The following is a 16844-nucleotide window of genomic DNA, read 5'->3' on the forward strand; positions in this document are numbered from 1 at the left end:
ACCTGCTGCCCATGGGTCACATATAGCACAATATACACTCTTAGGTATTAGACTGCTCTGAGTCGACTGTTATGTTGCAGCTGTTATTCTTCGACTGCTGTTTCGACTCTTATGGGTTGCATCCTGGGTAGAGGACCAATAGCAGCCTCTAAGGAAGTATGTCACACTGCTGGACATTCCAGGGTTGTCCTGGACCAGAGGTCCCCAGACTCTTTAATTCATCGACTCCTTCATGAAATTTCAGATTGTTCATCGACTCCAAACATTTATTATATATAAATAATTTAATAAATAGCACTTTAATAGTACTACTACTACTAATAATAATAATTTCATATAAAAATAGGTAATATTTAAATTGTGAAAATGTAAGATTTAACATAACTCTTTTTTACTGAAATTGTTGAATAGAAGTGAACAGGAATACTACAAGAGAGATGAGAGAGGGACAAGAGAGATGAGAGAGGGACAAGAGAGATGAGAGAGGGACAAGAGAGATGAGAGAGGGACAAGAGAGATGAGAGAGGGACAAGAGATCTGAAAGAATTAAGGGGGAGGATGGACGGTCACAGATGCACAACGCAAAGCTCGTCCCCAGATATTTACTGACCCCCTTTTGACCCCCCAACCATTTATAGACCCCTTCATTAGTCCCATCAACCCTTAGGGGTCTATATTGACCACTTTGGGGATCCCTGTCCTGGAGTATATCAATATTCCTGGGGTTATTACTCCCCTTGAGTTAATAATTAACAAACATTCCACTCTTCAGACCATTATTCAATAGTGGTGAGGGCTAATTAATCGAATTACTTCACCATGATAGTGTTAGTCACTATACTATTGACATATACTGTGTAATGGTGGTAGACACTACATAACGATACTACATATACAATTATTGGTACTAGACACTATATTATGGTACTAGGCACAATATTATGGTGTCAGACACCATATGGCGTTAAACACTATATTACGCTCCTGAGTCGCTGTATAACCTCTGACACGAAAAGAGTGAGAGATAAATGTTTAAAAAATGAGGAAGATAGTGCATTGCTTTAGAAGGAAATTTCTCAGAGTTGCTAGAGCGTTGAGAGTGCTTGCAGGTGTTGTCACGAGCAGTTGTCACAAGCAGGTGTTGTCAGAGGTGGAGGTCGTTAGATAGTAGTACACAAGGAGAAAGAAAACGCAGGGTATAGGCAGTATTTTTTATTCCTGTCAACAATAAATACACTAGTAAGAGTATTTTATAGCTTGGTGTAAGCACCATCCACCCACACGATGGTATACAAACACTCTGTTGTTACTCAAGGCTGATACCATAAAACATGTTACTGTTGGTAAGGGAAAATATGGCGAAGGTGAGTCTGCTGTAATGTAGAAATAAGACCATTGAGGCACTGAAGAGTTCTGGGTTTCCCTGTCACACACACACGGCTTCGTACAAGCCGCCATCAATGTCTAAGTTCGCCAGACACCCCTTGGCACCCAGAACCGTTTGCTTTTAATAGCATTAGACAGATTCTCTTAAGAAGTTAGAAGTTAGATATTTTCAGTCTTAGTAGCACTAGCGTCCACCGGGTATACACTCTCTGGTTACATTATAACGTCTGATGATATTGTTGTTCGTCTGGGGAAATATCTCCTGATGCAGGGGATGCCGAACTCGGAGGTTAAGCAACCGCTAGCCTATCGGTTCGGGTTTTCCACCCTTGAAAAAATATAACACTAGTGTGCTGTAGCAGTAGAAACCTCGTTATACAACCAATGAGTCCTGGACGAATAACTTTTAAATAATACCATGAATAAAATCGTGTATAAACATGGGTCTGATCGGAGGACGGGTTGTGATGGCTATTTCTTTACCCTATAACCCCAACTGACGTAGTAAGAGATACCTGACGTATTCACAAGGTCACATTTGCGGCTCTCGTCAGGAAGAGCGAGGAGTTCCTTCCCTGAGATGAGGATCGAGCTGCTAACGTTAAAGTTACATAATTACAATTGCAATCTGTCATTACTCAAAATTCCTGCTAGGTGCCATGTTTCAGTAAGTAATGAAGCCATTGTTACGATTGTCTACGACTCTACATACAAACTTTTCGTAGCGTTGTCTTGTTAAAGAGTTATTCATGCTTCATGGAGACTCTTGTGTATCGCATGTGTTAGGATGAAGCTGCATCGCTTACTACTAAAACAACATAGTCAGATGGTCCCACTGGTAATGGAGGGAGCGAGGCTTCGATCACCCGATACAGCGTCAAACCTCCATCGTTCCACACAGTTACATAACTTTTGTTTTCTACGCAATGTCAGGTATTTATATAAAATGTCTTGATATTTAAATAAGATTTAGGTTTAAAAGTCTTATATTGATAATATCCTTAGATAAGGGGAGGGACCTGATTTGGATGGCTAGTGTTACGTTTCTCACTAGTGATGACGGAAGACTTTCTGGATGCCTCTGCGCACTTGGTAACAGCAATGAATTTAGTCTTGCGCTATGTTGGAGCAACGCCCTGGAGCCACGCCCTGGAGCCACGCCCTGGAGCCACGCCCGGGAGCCATGCCCTAGAGCCAAGCCCTGGAGCCAAGCCCTGGAGTCATGCTCTGGAGCCATGTCCTGGAGCCACACCCTGGAGATTATTTCCTTCTGCACCACCAACCACACACCCACCAACCACAGCAACGCCCTGGAGCCAGGCCCTGGAGCTATGCCCTGGAGCCATGCCCTGCAGCCATGCTCTGGAGCCATGCTCTGGAGCCATGCCCTGGAGGCACCCTCTGGAGCCATGCTCTGGAGACATGTCCTGGAGCTACACCCTGAAGACTATCTCCTTCTGCACCACCAACCACACAAACATTTAAGCAGAACCAAGACCTGGAGCATAACCTCCGCAAATTAAATAGGTAATTACACACACACACACACACACACACACACACACACACACACACACACACACACACACACACACACACACACACACACACACACACACATGCACACACACACGCTATAACAACGCTGAATACTTTGGCATTTGCAAGTTGCGTGCTTCCAAAGTAGTATAGGCGGAGCAGCTGCCATAATGCACTTTCATCTGCAAGCACAATAACGTACATAACACACGTACATGATACTGGAAAGTCGGAGATAAAGAAAACTTTTTAAAACGTATTATAACCCTCTGGAAGACATACTCACGGAAGGACATTTCTCATAATGAATGTCTGATAATAAATAACACGATCAGAGAAACATGGGCGTCAAGACTAAGTATAAACACTTACACGAGACATAGTCATATATAGACAAATAATAGCGTTTATAATTTTCCATGCACAGTTTGGACAAATATTGTCGAGTAACTACAAAGTCTGCAACCGGAGTGACTTAAATGGAGAGCAGCAGTCGAGAAACTTCTGATAATCACTTTTAAAAGTTCTGTTAAGGTTGGCTCCGTGAGCCATCACTGGCATACCCACAAACACTTTCATACAAATTCAGTATAGTTTCAATATTAGGTACAATAAGGTCCAAGAGGCCAAAATCAATTAATGCCTTTCAAAAGAGCTAATGAGGTGGGATCACGAGCTCACACTTAATTTTGCAAAATTCAAATGGTCTAATACACACAACAGCGCCTGGGACACCTCTCCCAAGAATGGACCACTGCTTAAATAATTGTTGTATTCTGACAGGAAATCTCATTTGATTAATTGTGAGTAACGAAATGAGCGAAGAATCGAGTCTCTACCCTTCTTGCACAGAATGATCCATACAGGATGATCACTTTCGAAGGTATTGTCCACAAGTCATTGAGTTTGATACACCGAGATACACACACACTAATGAACTTTATATACCCACCTTGATACTAGCACAGTCAAGGCAGCCCACTGTCAAAGGATCATACCACAAAACTGAGCTCAGAAGGAAATTCTTCCAACCAGAGGCTTGAAGTGGGTGTAGAGAAAGTTTTTGCAACTGGGTGAGTGTTAAGGGGCTGCAGTTGACTATTTTTTCAACTGGGTGCAACTAGATAAATGTTGTGGGCAGCAGCTGATTTTTCTTTCAAATGGGTGTAACTGAGTGTGCGCTGTTGGCGAAACTCAGGTCATGACGGTGGGAGTGGGACTTAACGAGTATGGGTCGAAACGTTTCTTGAGCGTTCCCCAGAAACCTGAGGTCTTGTGGGGTCCCTTGCCACCGCTGAACCTAGTGGAGTATATGGGCGGAGTGGAAGAAGAGGAGGCGTCGCTGGAGAGGGATAGGGAGAGGGGCAGGCGACGGAGGCGGGAACGCCCGCGGTACATCACCACTACGAAAATGGCCAGAAAAACACACAAGGCCACTCCTCCCAAGATGGAGGCTGCCATGATGGCGCTCTTGGTCGACATATTGAGGGAGTCGGGGTCATTGTCATGAACTGGGTGGTAGCCGTCATGCGGGTATCGAGACCGGTAATCCTGGCCCAAGTGGGTTCCTATGGGCACACCACCTTCCATCAGATCAAAAGTGATGTCATAGCCATTTGAAGTCGTCGTTGAGTTGTGCAATACAGAGAGCACAGACGATAATTCGCTGGTCGTTTTCAAGGGCGGTGGTTGATAGGGTGGGAAGAGCGTCGTCCTTTGAGTTGTCTGGTGTCTGTTAGTGATTATACTCCGGTGAGAACCTCCATCCCATCCTCCTCCCTCCCCCAGCGGGCGGTAAGGACGGGGTCGGTACCTCTCAGAACCCCCTGAAGGGTTGTAGGGCCTCAGAGTCACAGGAGAGACTGGTAGCTTAGACCTTTCGCTCTCGCTGTTTTTACTGTTATCTGTCTCCTTGGTTTCTGGGATCGTTGTTTCAAGGTTTATTGGCTTTTTATTCTGTGTAGAACTGGTGTCAGTTACACTGATAGACATTCCATCTTCAGACTTGGCTTCATTTTCAGTTGCAGTGGATTTGGCACCTGAGTCAGGCTCGGCTTCCTTGTCAGCCACAATGGTAGTGACTCCAGCATCAGGTGTAACATCCTGGTCAGCCATTGTGAAAAGCGAACCTAAATCATGGAGAATGTCTGAGGCACTCAGGCCTTTCTCCTTCATGATGGCTGCCATGTCCATCTTAATGGGGATTGGAGCTTTTCCCTTCTCTTCTGTGTCTTCATCTGCCTCTTTTGTAACATTAAGAGTTTTCTCATGTTGTGCTACAGAAAATTGTGGTATTCCACCAGGTCGAAAGCCAAATATTTTAGGAGTTGGAGCCGAAGAAAGGGGCTGTGGGGTGGTTGTTGTGGTTGTTGTAGTTGTAGTAGTTGTAGTTGATGGTTTCCAAGTAGGCCTATGGGTGAGCCAGTAAGGAATGAGGCTCACTTGTTTTTCTTCTATATTTTCCCCCTCATCTGTAGATGTTTCTTCATTTGTTGTTTTTGTGTCATTCATTGATTTCCTTTCCTCCATTACTTTCGAGTTATTCGTCATTTTCACGTCAACTGTTGCTCTCCCATCATCTGCTGATTTTCCCTCATCTGTCGATTTCAGATCATCAGTCGATTTTCCTTCAGCCATCAATTTTCCATCATCCATCAATTTTACCTCACCTGGCTGTTTCTCCTCCATCGATTGACCCTCATCTTTCGATACACCTTTATCCTCTAAGTCTCCATTGCTGCCTTCACTGGCTGCTATATTGGTATCTTCCTTCAGCATGCTGAGAAGTGAATTCATGTCACCTTTAACATTCCTGAATTCTCGCTTTGTGAGCGCCCTGGCTTGAAGGCTAGTAGTGAAGGTCTTCATGGTGAGGCCGTGAGCCTTCAGAGCCACCAGGAACTGAGGCAGTGTCATGCCCATCCCCTGCATGATCTCCGACAGGCTGATGGGAGGCCCTGAACTCGTCGATTCTGGAAATAAACAATAACAGTGAGTCACACATTTACTTACAAATTTGTATTTTTAATTTTTTACTTAATGGTGTTTCCACCCCTGATCAACTGAGTATATGAAGTTGAAACCAAAGCCCAACTAGAACAGCATTCCTAAAAATCTTCGTTTGTAATGTTAATACAAGCTTAATAACAAATTTAAAATGAAAAGGCTAGCTATAGTTTTTCCAGGCATATGCATGCACATAGGTATGCAAGCATATCTTGAAAGAACTCATGAGAAAGTCGTAAGGAGCCGACACTTGACTCCAGTAGCTTTAAATTAGTGAGTTCACATACTGTTAATACTACATGATCCCTGCAAATTATGGTTGCTCAAAGGTAACACCAATTATAAGCTGAATTTTTACCTCAATGTGACAATATGAGGAGGACGGAATCTCAGAGGCCTCAAATTGCTGAATCTTTGGACAGAAGACCAGAACGAGACCACTGTGCCACATATATTAAAGCTATTTTAACCATATAATTTACCTAGTCTTAGAGGTTAAAGAGTTTTTTCCTCCTCCAGTTGTACTGAGAGGACTGTAGCATCAAATAAAAAATGATACCCTGTCCTTATTTTGGCAAAAATAGTCATGTAAAAATAAGTTATTTGAGGTAACAGTGGGATCCTATCACAGCCCAAAGATCCAGTAAGTTACAGATTAGTTTTCTAATGTAAACATTGTTGTGGTAAAAATATTTGTTTTGCACCTAAGCCTCGGATATTAATTCAAGATATAAGACAATGATGGGTGAAGGCCGTATTATGAACAGGAAGACAAACATACGTCAGATTACAAGAGTTTATTGTGACATTTCATTCCAAGGGGAGTTTTCTTTTTTTTTTAAATCATGGAGGTGTACATCCCACACACATATATACTTAGAATGTAAGGAGGAAAGTTAAATGGAGTGTGTAAAGGGGATCAGATCTCAGATTTCTAGGTAAGGATCCGGCAACTGGTGGTAGGCTGGTGATGCCATCTGATCAGGAATTAGTGATGTGTGTAATGCAGTACCCCTGGAACACCCTCCAGGTAGACCCCAGTTAGGTAGGTCAGGTCTATGAGTCGGTGGCAGGGTGTGTGCTGGGATATCACCTGGTCGTGAGACAGTAACTATATGAGCTGCACTAATAGTTTTGCAAGTTTAAGGCACCGTGTTTTTGTTCTGTAGTTCCTGACCAGCCGGGCTGTGGCTCGTACGTTGGTTTGCGTGCAGCCAGCAGCAACAGCCTGGTTGATCAGGCTCTGATCCACCAGGAGGCCTGGTCACAGACCGGGCCGCGGGGGCGTTGACCCCCGGAACTCTCTCCAGGTAAACTCCAGGTACTTGTGTGGACAGTTACCGACTCGTGACCAGGTGATATACCCACTCAACCCCAGCAGAGATATCCTGACTCCCGACCCAGGAACCTGACCTTACATTACCCACATCAACAAATCAACAATTCTGATCGGGTGACATTGCAGTCTAGCATCAATTTCTAGACCCTCACCTTCAAACCTATGGCTTCACCCACTTTACACACTCCACTTAACTTTCCACCTTATCTTCCAAAAGTATTTACATGTGTTGGATGTACACCTCTGAATGACTTATAGAAGCCCTCCTTAGCACGAAGCATTGTCCCAATAAAAGTGTATTTAATATTACCAAATCTTGAGAATGGTGGATCCCTGACGATGGGACGGTGAGTCTCTTGCTTGGGGACCCGTTGACTGCCTGCAGAGTCACTACCCAGAGGCTGTTCCTCGCTCCCCATACTTATGAATGAGCCTTTTTCCACTTCTGCTGGATGCACCTCTTTTGTACTGTTTGAAAATTTCCCCTCACCAGGTTCTGCAGATGCTTTGTTGATTGGGGCTGTTGAACTTATAGTTGTAGAAGGGATTGTACTTGTTGTAGCTGCTGTAGTTGTCGTGGTAGTACTAGTAGAAGTTGTAGTAGTACTAGTAGTGGAAGTTGCAGGAGTACTAGTAGTAGAACTTGTAGTGCTGGTGGTGGTGGTTGGGGGTAATGTTGTAGAAGGAAGTGCAGCAGTGGTGGTGGTGGTGGTAGTTATGGTAGTTGGTGTTGGTGTTGTCACTGATGTAGGGGTAGTAGTAGATGTCGAAGTTGATGATGGTGCTGTTGCTGGAGCTATAGTGGTTGGGGAAGGCGATGAAGGCATCGCTATTGTAGAGGGGATGTGTGTTGCATGACTTTCACTGGTCAGGTTACTTAAAGGTGGGGGCTGTGAGGGCTGGTGCATCACATCTGCCTCTGGCATCGCAGAAGTTGTAGGCGATAACGACTCATCGTAGTCATAGTACATGTCTAGAAACTCATCGTAAAGCTTGTCATAGTAATCATTGCCATAGTCCCCGGACGACATCTCGATCATGTCATCTTGTACAGCAGCAGCTGTCCCGGTGTCATGTTCATGTAGAGATGAGTTTTGGGAGTCAGCCGAAGTTGCTGGGGATAAAGGATGAGGTGGAGGAGGAGGTATAGGTGGAGGTGGAGGCAAAGTGGAAAGCTTTTCTTCCCTGGTGTTTATCAGAGAAAGGCGGTCGTTACTGTATGACTGTGATTTGATGGATTTGCCAGGACCCACCGGTGGCTGCTGCTCACTGTCTTGGCTTGGTGGTTCTAAAATGTCTGCACTCTCCTCTCTTTCCGGGCCGTCATTGAAGACAGGAATACTTGGATAGTCATACTCGAAATTGGAAGGTCCTCTTTCCTGTGGACCCACATGAATTCTATCAGCATCAAAGCCAGCTGGAGCATGGAGTAGTGGAGCATCAGTGTGGGGTACATCATAGTCATCAGCAGTTGGGGGGCCATTATTATTAGCAGGGTAATGATCATTATGTGAACTGGTAGGCAAGGTCCCTTCATGTTGACTGGCAGGTGAGTGGTTATCATTCACATTGGCGAACAAGGCCCCCTCATCCTCACTGGCAGGTGGGATATCATCCTCAGTGTTGGCAGGTGGGATTCCATCATCAGTGTTGGCAGGTGGGATTCCATCATCAGTGTTGGTAGGTGGGATATCATCATCAGTGTTGGAAGGAGGGATTCCATCATTGGTGTTGGCAGGTGGGATTCCATCAGTGCTGGCAGGTGGGATTCCATCATCGAGACTGTCAGGTGTAGAGCTGTCACCTACACTGTCACCTTCCAGTAGAGCAGCCAGGTTACTGGGATGCAAAAATGGTCTTGCAGAGCTCATGCCTGGAGAAGGTGCAAAAGGAGGAGGTGCAGGAGAAGGAGGTGGAACAGAGGAAGGAGGCTGAGGAGGAGGAGGAGGAGGAGGAGGAGGAGGAGGAGGAGGAGAAGGAGGTGTGAGAGAGGAATGCAGAGGAGACACATGAGAACTTGCTGGAAATGTGTGTGGCTGCTTTCTGATAGGTGGATGCTGGTACCCAGGAAGTTGATGTGCAAAGCTGGAAGCAGTCATGGATGCAGGCCTCCTGCGCTGTGGGTGTTGAAGAGGGGCAGGAGGGAAGGAGGGAGGTGTTGGATGTCGGGCAGGGGAAGGAGGGAAGGATGGGGGTTGCGGTGGTCGGTCTGCTGGAGGAAACTGGCTAAATGCTTCTCCTTGAGCTGATGGAACTGGGCGGGGTGACCAGTTGCCGAAGGTTTGGCTCCTAGGTGCGTGTTGGTCCTTTAGAGGCACCCCACTACCAAAGGGGTCAAACCGAATCCTGGAATGGTAGCCTTCCCCACGGACCTCTGACTCGAAGGGGTAGGTGCCACGGTACGGATGGAGTCTCAGGCTGTGGTTAAGCCGGCTGGTGGGTTGTTGGTTCTTCAGTGTTCTGCAGGTAGTATATGGAATAATAACATCTGGTATCATACTGTGGGTACAAAAAAAAAACTGCATTTGGCACCATATTGTGGGTACATAAAATAATTCATTTGGGCACTGTGCTCAGTCTGTCACTATGGATGACTGGTTTAATTACAGTGTTAATAGTCCATAAAGGTTTAGCACTTTTTATGAATATATTAGCAATCTAAGTAATACAATGGGATAAGAACATTACTAATACGATATATAATAATCTTTACATTACCTTCATTTCCTTTTATTTCACATCTGTGCAATTTCTAAGAAAATTTTCATCACTATTATTGCATATTTATAATTATCTATCTGTAATTAAAAAATACAACTACTCTCGTGGTGTCCCATATCATTAACGAAACTGCAGCTGGCCGAGACTCAATCCTGCATCACCTTGTCCCGCCCTGTAGGAAACAGGATAAAATTCGTGATGCTCTAACCATTACACCATCAATCCTACAAACAACATGAGCCTAGCGAACTAGACTTGCTTCATGTTGCAATGGCATACGTGGCCATTTCAGTCTACTCCCGTTTGAATACTGGGAACGTTATCCTGCTTTCCACGGGATGGGACAAGGTGATGTGGGATCGAGTCTCGGCCAGCTGCAGTTTCATTAATGATTAAAAAATCACTTGTTTGGTGATTTCATTACCACTTATCTTGGGTTTATGGACTATATGTCTTGGATGGGTTCTTGTGGCACTATGCTTGAGATGCACAGGCAGCCCTCATGTGCAGTTAGCCTGTTCATAACACAGATAACAAAAATAATGACAGACTTGAATGACTCTCCGTGAATGTAAGAGTAGCCATAGTTTGAAGAACGTGCAGTGAACACACAATGAATGTGCAGGAAACATGCAGAAGGAAGGTATATAGAAAATGTTTTTAAATCCAGAATGGTAGATATTGCCATGATGGCCTCCTCTGCCATGTTCTAGGCTGGAGAAGATATAGTGGTCACTCATCAGGGATAATTGAGTTAACTGCAGGTGTGACTTTGTTTATTAAGAGGTCGTCTTCACGGGTTCAGAGTAGTTATCTTACATCATTTCATTTACAGGCTAAGAGCTGTTATCCTACCTCAGTTCATTTACAAACTAAGATCTGTTATCCTATCTGAGCTTTGTTTCAAAGCCTGGCCAAAACTAAGGTATAACTCTTTCCTCTCCTTTTTTCCTGGAAACAAACCTGTTTACTGGAAAATGAACAGGGGGAGCAGGTTTAAATAGGCATCCATATGCCTTGCCTGGCCCCTACAGAGAGTGTGTGTAGATGGGTCACACTACTAGTAATATAGATACCAAGTACCCCTGTTATCCTACCTGTCCATGTTACTTTTGGAAGTGTTGCCTCGTCGTTGTGGTGTGGGTGAGACGTGGTCGTCTATGGCACCTGTGCCATCTGTGTTGTCTGGTAGGGAGTCAGGGTTTGGGGATGACTTTGTCACAGAAGGTAGTTTTGGTCGTCTCCAGGGAAACCTCTCTCCGGGTAGTTTGAGCCGTCTGTAATTCAGGCCTCTGTGGCCTACCTGTTTCCTACCTGATGTTTGTGCTGGGCTGTGTACATGCTGATTATCATTGCTGGGGTGTTGTAACATTCGTCGATGTAGCACAGGTGCAGTCAAGGTGCTGTGTTGACTTGCAGGTGTTGTGGGGTCTGGAAGTGTGTCATCGTTAGACCCTAGGAGTGTCTTATCACTGGGCCTTAGGGGTGTGTTGTCATCAGACCCTGGAAGTGTACCTTCACTGGGTCTCACGGGTGTGTTGTCGTCATACCCTGGGAGTGAGTCGTCAGTGGGCTCTGGTTGTGTGCCATCTTTGGGTTCTGATTTAGGAGGGGCAGAGGGCCATTTCCGTTTTGCTTGAAAGGAGTTCGATTCAACACTTGGAGGGAAGGAGGATCGTTTTGCGACCGTATGTTTGAGCATTGGTCCAGGATGGGCGGTGAGAGAAGCCAGCGAGAACTCATATTGAATTCTATGTGAGGCATGCAGAGAGGATAGAGAGAAAAAGGAGGAAGGAGAGAAAGAATGTAGAAGGGGCAGGGAGGAAGATATGTTACCATCGTCCTGATGAGTAACAGCAAGGGACTGTGATGGTGGGGAGGAGGGAATAAGAGTGAAAAATGCAGATGGTGCTGACAGGTGGTTGCGAAACTCCTCAGAATTTCTTTCTCTTTCAGAAGTCGAGGGAAAAATTCTGAAAGAAATTGCAAAATGCTTCTAAGACAACACAAAATAACTTGAGATCAGTCTCTTAGTTTTAGGCAAGCACATGCAATTATTCGATTATTCTGCTAGTTAGTTTAAACAAATTAACAACCACATTCGTTATTTGGAACATAGGTACATGCTTAGAGAGCTCGTGCATTGTTAGTAGTTGAGGGATGGGCAAACAAGTCTTAGAAGGGATAACAAGGCAGAGATTTGTGAAAAAAAACTTATGTCTAAAGGCAAAGAGACAATTTGCAAAAGAAACTATTATTGGGACAACTTTTTGCTATGACTTTATAAGGCTGTACACAAATGTTATCTCAATGAAAGTTTGTTTTGCAGCATATGCCTTTATTTTTATCCTTGGCATTATGATATTGCATCCAAAAGCATTAGTCGCCATTAAAAACCAGGGTTCAGAGTTGGTGCCAAAGCACCTGTCACATGCAACTCTGATTAGTAAACAAATGTTGATTTCTAAATTGTGATGAAGTTATACTTATGAGCTTTAGGTCTTGGGTGGAGCACAGCATTAATTTTTAATTGCGTAGTTACAGTGTAATTTATTACAGACACTCAGCTTCATTGAGAACGCAAGCGTAATGCTGCCCAACCAATGACGGCATTCCCAAAATAGTTTTCCCAAGTCTGACGGATACAGTATTACATTATTATTATAATCAAAAAGAAGCGCTAAGCCACAAGGGCTATACAGCATACAGTATTACAACAGATTGGAAAGTCAGCTGTTTATAGTTGAACAATTCAATTCTTGATTGAGAGTTAGTTGTTTCTTAGATATCCAAACAATCTGTCGCTAAAAACTTCCATGTGTTTTCTCTTACACTGGGTCACCTTAAGGTGACGATGGTAGTGGAAAATTGATAGGTTCGTACTTCCAGAGTGGCTTGGCTAAGACTTCAGATCCCTCCCTTCTCAATCTACCTAAATAATGGGGGATAATTCCCCATTAGGCAAAATTCCTTTCTGGAAGAATGGGAAACGGATATTTACGTTGTTTTGCATCAGCTTTCCTGCCAGTTGTATTGCTGGGTAAGCTGTCGCAAGGCCAGTTAAGTAACAGTACACAGCCAGAGGTTGTCTGAGTGTCCAGGAGATATGCAAATATATACAATTCTTGATGCTTTTATATTTTTTGCATCCACAGAACAAAGTGGTTTTTAAGTAAATACAATACTATGATAAGCTGGGAATCAAACTCACGATAAGTGGTGTAAGGCGTCGGGAGGTTAGTTAAGTTCCCAAGAATCGGGTTAAATGTCCCGGCTGGTCGCAGTATTGCATATATATATATATATATATATATATATATATATATATATATATATATATATATATATATATATATATATATATATATATAATATTATATATATATATATATATATATAATATATATATATATATATATATATATATATATATATATAATATATATATATATATAATATATATATATATAATATATATATATAATATATATATATATATATATATATATATATATATATATATATATATATATATATATATATATATATATATATGTCGTGCCGAATATGAAAAACTGGTCAATTAGCAAGAACTCATTTAAAATTAAATCCTTTCTAAAATTTTCTCATATACGTTTAAAGACATATTTTTTTCATTAATGTTAATGTAAAAATTTATAATTTTGCACCAAAAGGAACTTAGAAAACTTACCTAACCTTATTATAACAAGAACAATTTATTTTAGCCTAACCCAACTAAATATATTTTAATTTGTTTACAATAATTTAATACTAAACAAACACAGTGAAATATTTTTTTTCGTTAGGTTCAAAATTATTTTGACGAAATTATTGCATACACAAATTTTCGTTTGTCCTATATGGCAAGATGAGCGTTGCTATTTAAGCCAAGATCGCAAGTTCTGCCTATTCGGCACGACATTATATATATATATATATATATATATATATATATATATATATATATATATATATATATATATATATATATGCTTAACAATTCGCAAACAGTAGAAATTATTTACAGACTTTGTCTCTACATCCACAGCAGGACTCGAACCTGCAAAGTCGGTATCAGAGTCCACAGTACTCTACCACTGAGCCAGTCCCCAGACAAGTATGGGCGCCTAGCTGGAGCTAGGCGATGTTTCCTCACACCCCGGGGCACCAGGTAAAGTACTGTGGACTCTGATACAGAGTTTGCAGGTTCGAGTCCTGCTGTGGGCGTGTGTGTAATTTTAATTCATAATTCTATATACAAAGTAAAAATAGATCAGGCTCTTTAGCCCTTTGTTCATAGAAGTGTAGGGTAATTAAGATAAAAGAATATAGCAAAAGTGTAATTAAGATAGAGAAGTAATTAAGATATAGGAATAATTGAAGTTGAGAAGTAACTAAAACAGAGGCATAATTAAGATGGAGAAGTAATTAAAATGAAAATGTAATTGAGATAACGGCATAAATAAGATACAGGAGAAATTAAGATTAAAAAGAAATTAACATAGAGGAACCATTCAAAAATAAATAATTAAAAATCACAATTAAGACAGACTAATTAAGAGAGATGAGCATTTAATATACCGAACTAATTAATATATAGGTTGAAAATATATAAGTAATTAAAACAAATAAAGAAAATGGAATAGTAATTAAGATACAAGACTAATTAAGGGAGATGAATAATTAAAATTAGTGTATAATTGATACAGAATGAGTAATTAATTAGTAACTAAAAGAATAATTACGTGTCATCGTATAATACAGATTTTCTTATTGATAAAAATAATGACATTAACTAGAGTGACATTTAATGAAGATAAATGTAAATAATAATAATCAAATAATTAATAAAATGGTGGGTAGTTGTGGTACCTCGGGGTGGTGTTCCATGGCAGGTTGGACCTGAGTTCTGGTTGACCTGCCCACAGGGGAGGACCCCATTGGTGCTCGGCCTGTAAATAACGAGAAAATTTAAACAGTTCGGTTAATAGGCTAAGAGCTGGTGCTCTTTCTCGGCTCATTTACAGGCCAAGACCTGCTAGCCGAGGATTCGAACCAACGTCGTTTTGGCCCGCCTCGTGGTGACCAAAAATCATATGGCGCTCTAACCCACTGGACCACACAACCCTACAAAAATCAAGCACCCAGCAGAGCTAGGTGTTTTACCGTGATCCGAGGATGTACGGTGATGTGGGCACCTCTGAGGTAATTTCATTCTAATCCCCGCTTGGTGTACTAGCCTCCACGAGCAGTATATATATTATTGTAACCCCGAACGACTGGTAGTGAATCGATAACACTGCGACTAGCCGGTACATACTGCTCGTGGAGGCTAGTACACCAAACGGGGATTACAATGAAATTAGCTCAGAGGCACCCACACTACCGTATGTCCTCGGATCAAGGTAAAATACCTAGCTCTGCTGGGTACTTGATTTTTGTAGGATTGCGTGGTCCAGTGGGTTAGAGCGTCATGTAATTTTCGCTCACCACGAGGCAGGGGCAAAATAACATGAGTTCGAATCCTCGGCTAGTCGCAGTGTTGTTTCTGATTCAATACCGCTCGTTTGTGGTTACAATATATATATATATATATATATATATATATATATATATATATATATATATATATATATATATATATATATATATATATATATGTCGTGCCGAATAGGCAGAACTTGCGATCTTGGCTTAAATAGCAACGTTCATCTTGCCATATAGGACAAGTAAAAATTTGTGTATGCAATAATTTCGCCAAAATCATTCTGAACTTAACGAAAAACAAATATTTCACTGTGTTTGTTTAGTATTAAATTATTGTAAACAAATCTAAAATATATTTAGTTAGGTTAGGCTAAAATAAATTGTTCTTGTTATAATAAGGTTAGGTAAGTTTTCTAAGATTCTTTTGGTGCAAAATGAAAATTTTTTACATTAACATTAATGAAAAAAAATATATCCCTTTAAACGTAAAAAAGAAAATTTCAGAAAGGACTTAATTTTAAATGAGTTCTTGCTAATTAACCAGTTTTACATATTCGGCACGACATATATATATATATATATATATATATATATATATATATATATATATATATATATATATATTATTTTTTTATTATTATTATCACACTGGCCGATTCCCACCAAGGCAGGGTGGCCCGAAAAAGAAAAACTTTCACCATCATTCACTCCATCACTGTCTTGCCAGAAGGGTGCTTTACACTACAGTTTTTAAACTGCAACATTAACACCCCTCCTTCAGAGTGCAGGCACTGTACTTCCCATCTCCAGGACTCAAGTCCGGCCTGCCGGTTTCCCTGAACCCCTTCATAAATGTTACTTTGCTCACACTCCAACAGCACGTCAAGTATTAAAAACCATTTGTCTCCATTCACTCCTATCAAACACGCTCACGCATGCCTGCTGGAAGTCCAAGCCCCTCGCACACAAAACCTCCTTTACCCCCTCCCTCCAACCTTTCCTAGGCAGACCCCTACCCCGCCTTCCTTCCACTACAGACTGATACACTCTTGAAGTTATTCTGTTTCGCTCCGTTCTCTCCACATGTCCGAACCACCTCAACAACCCTTCCTCAGCCCTCTGGACAACAGTTTTGGTAATCCCGCACCTCCTCCTAACTTCCAAACTACGAATTCTCTGCATTATATTCACACTACACATTGCTCTCAGACATGACATCTCCACTGCCTCCAGCCTTCTCCTCGCTGCAACATTCATCACCCATGCTTCACACCCATATAAGAGCGTTGGTAAAACTATACTCTCATACATTCCCCTCTTTGCCTCCAAGGACAAAGTTCTTTGT

The 16844-nt window shown here is 41.9% G+C and overlaps 1 protein-coding gene across 4 annotated transcripts in view; it reads right to left on the minus strand.

The window, feature by feature from the left end:
• Positions 1 to 1197: 1197 nt before the first annotated feature.
• LOC128704095 (mucin-2) overlaps positions 1198 to 16844 on the minus strand; it is a 105903-nt gene continuing 90256 nt past the window's right edge. For 3 of the 4 annotated variants that reach the window (XM_053799118.2, XM_053799119.2, XM_053799120.2), the window contains 4 exons: positions 14885 to 14964; positions 11089 to 11964; positions 7581 to 9730; positions 1198 to 5897 (listed from right to left, as the gene is read on the minus strand). In XM_053799118.2, coding sequence (XP_053655093.2) covers positions 4120 to 5897; positions 7581 to 9730; positions 11089 to 11964; positions 14885 to 14964 — 4884 coding nt within the window. In that variant the 3' untranslated portion in view covers positions 1198 to 4119. The remainder of the gene's footprint in view (positions 5898 to 7580; positions 9731 to 11088; positions 11965 to 14884; positions 14965 to 16844) is intronic. The other variant, XM_053799121.2, reaches the window with a different exon arrangement.

Source organism: Cherax quadricarinatus, chromosome 66 (genome assembly GCF_038502225.1).
Source record: "Cherax quadricarinatus isolate ZL_2023a chromosome 66, ASM3850222v1, whole genome shotgun sequence".
NCBI lineage: Eukaryota > Metazoa > Arthropoda > Malacostraca > Decapoda > Parastacidae > Cherax > Cherax quadricarinatus.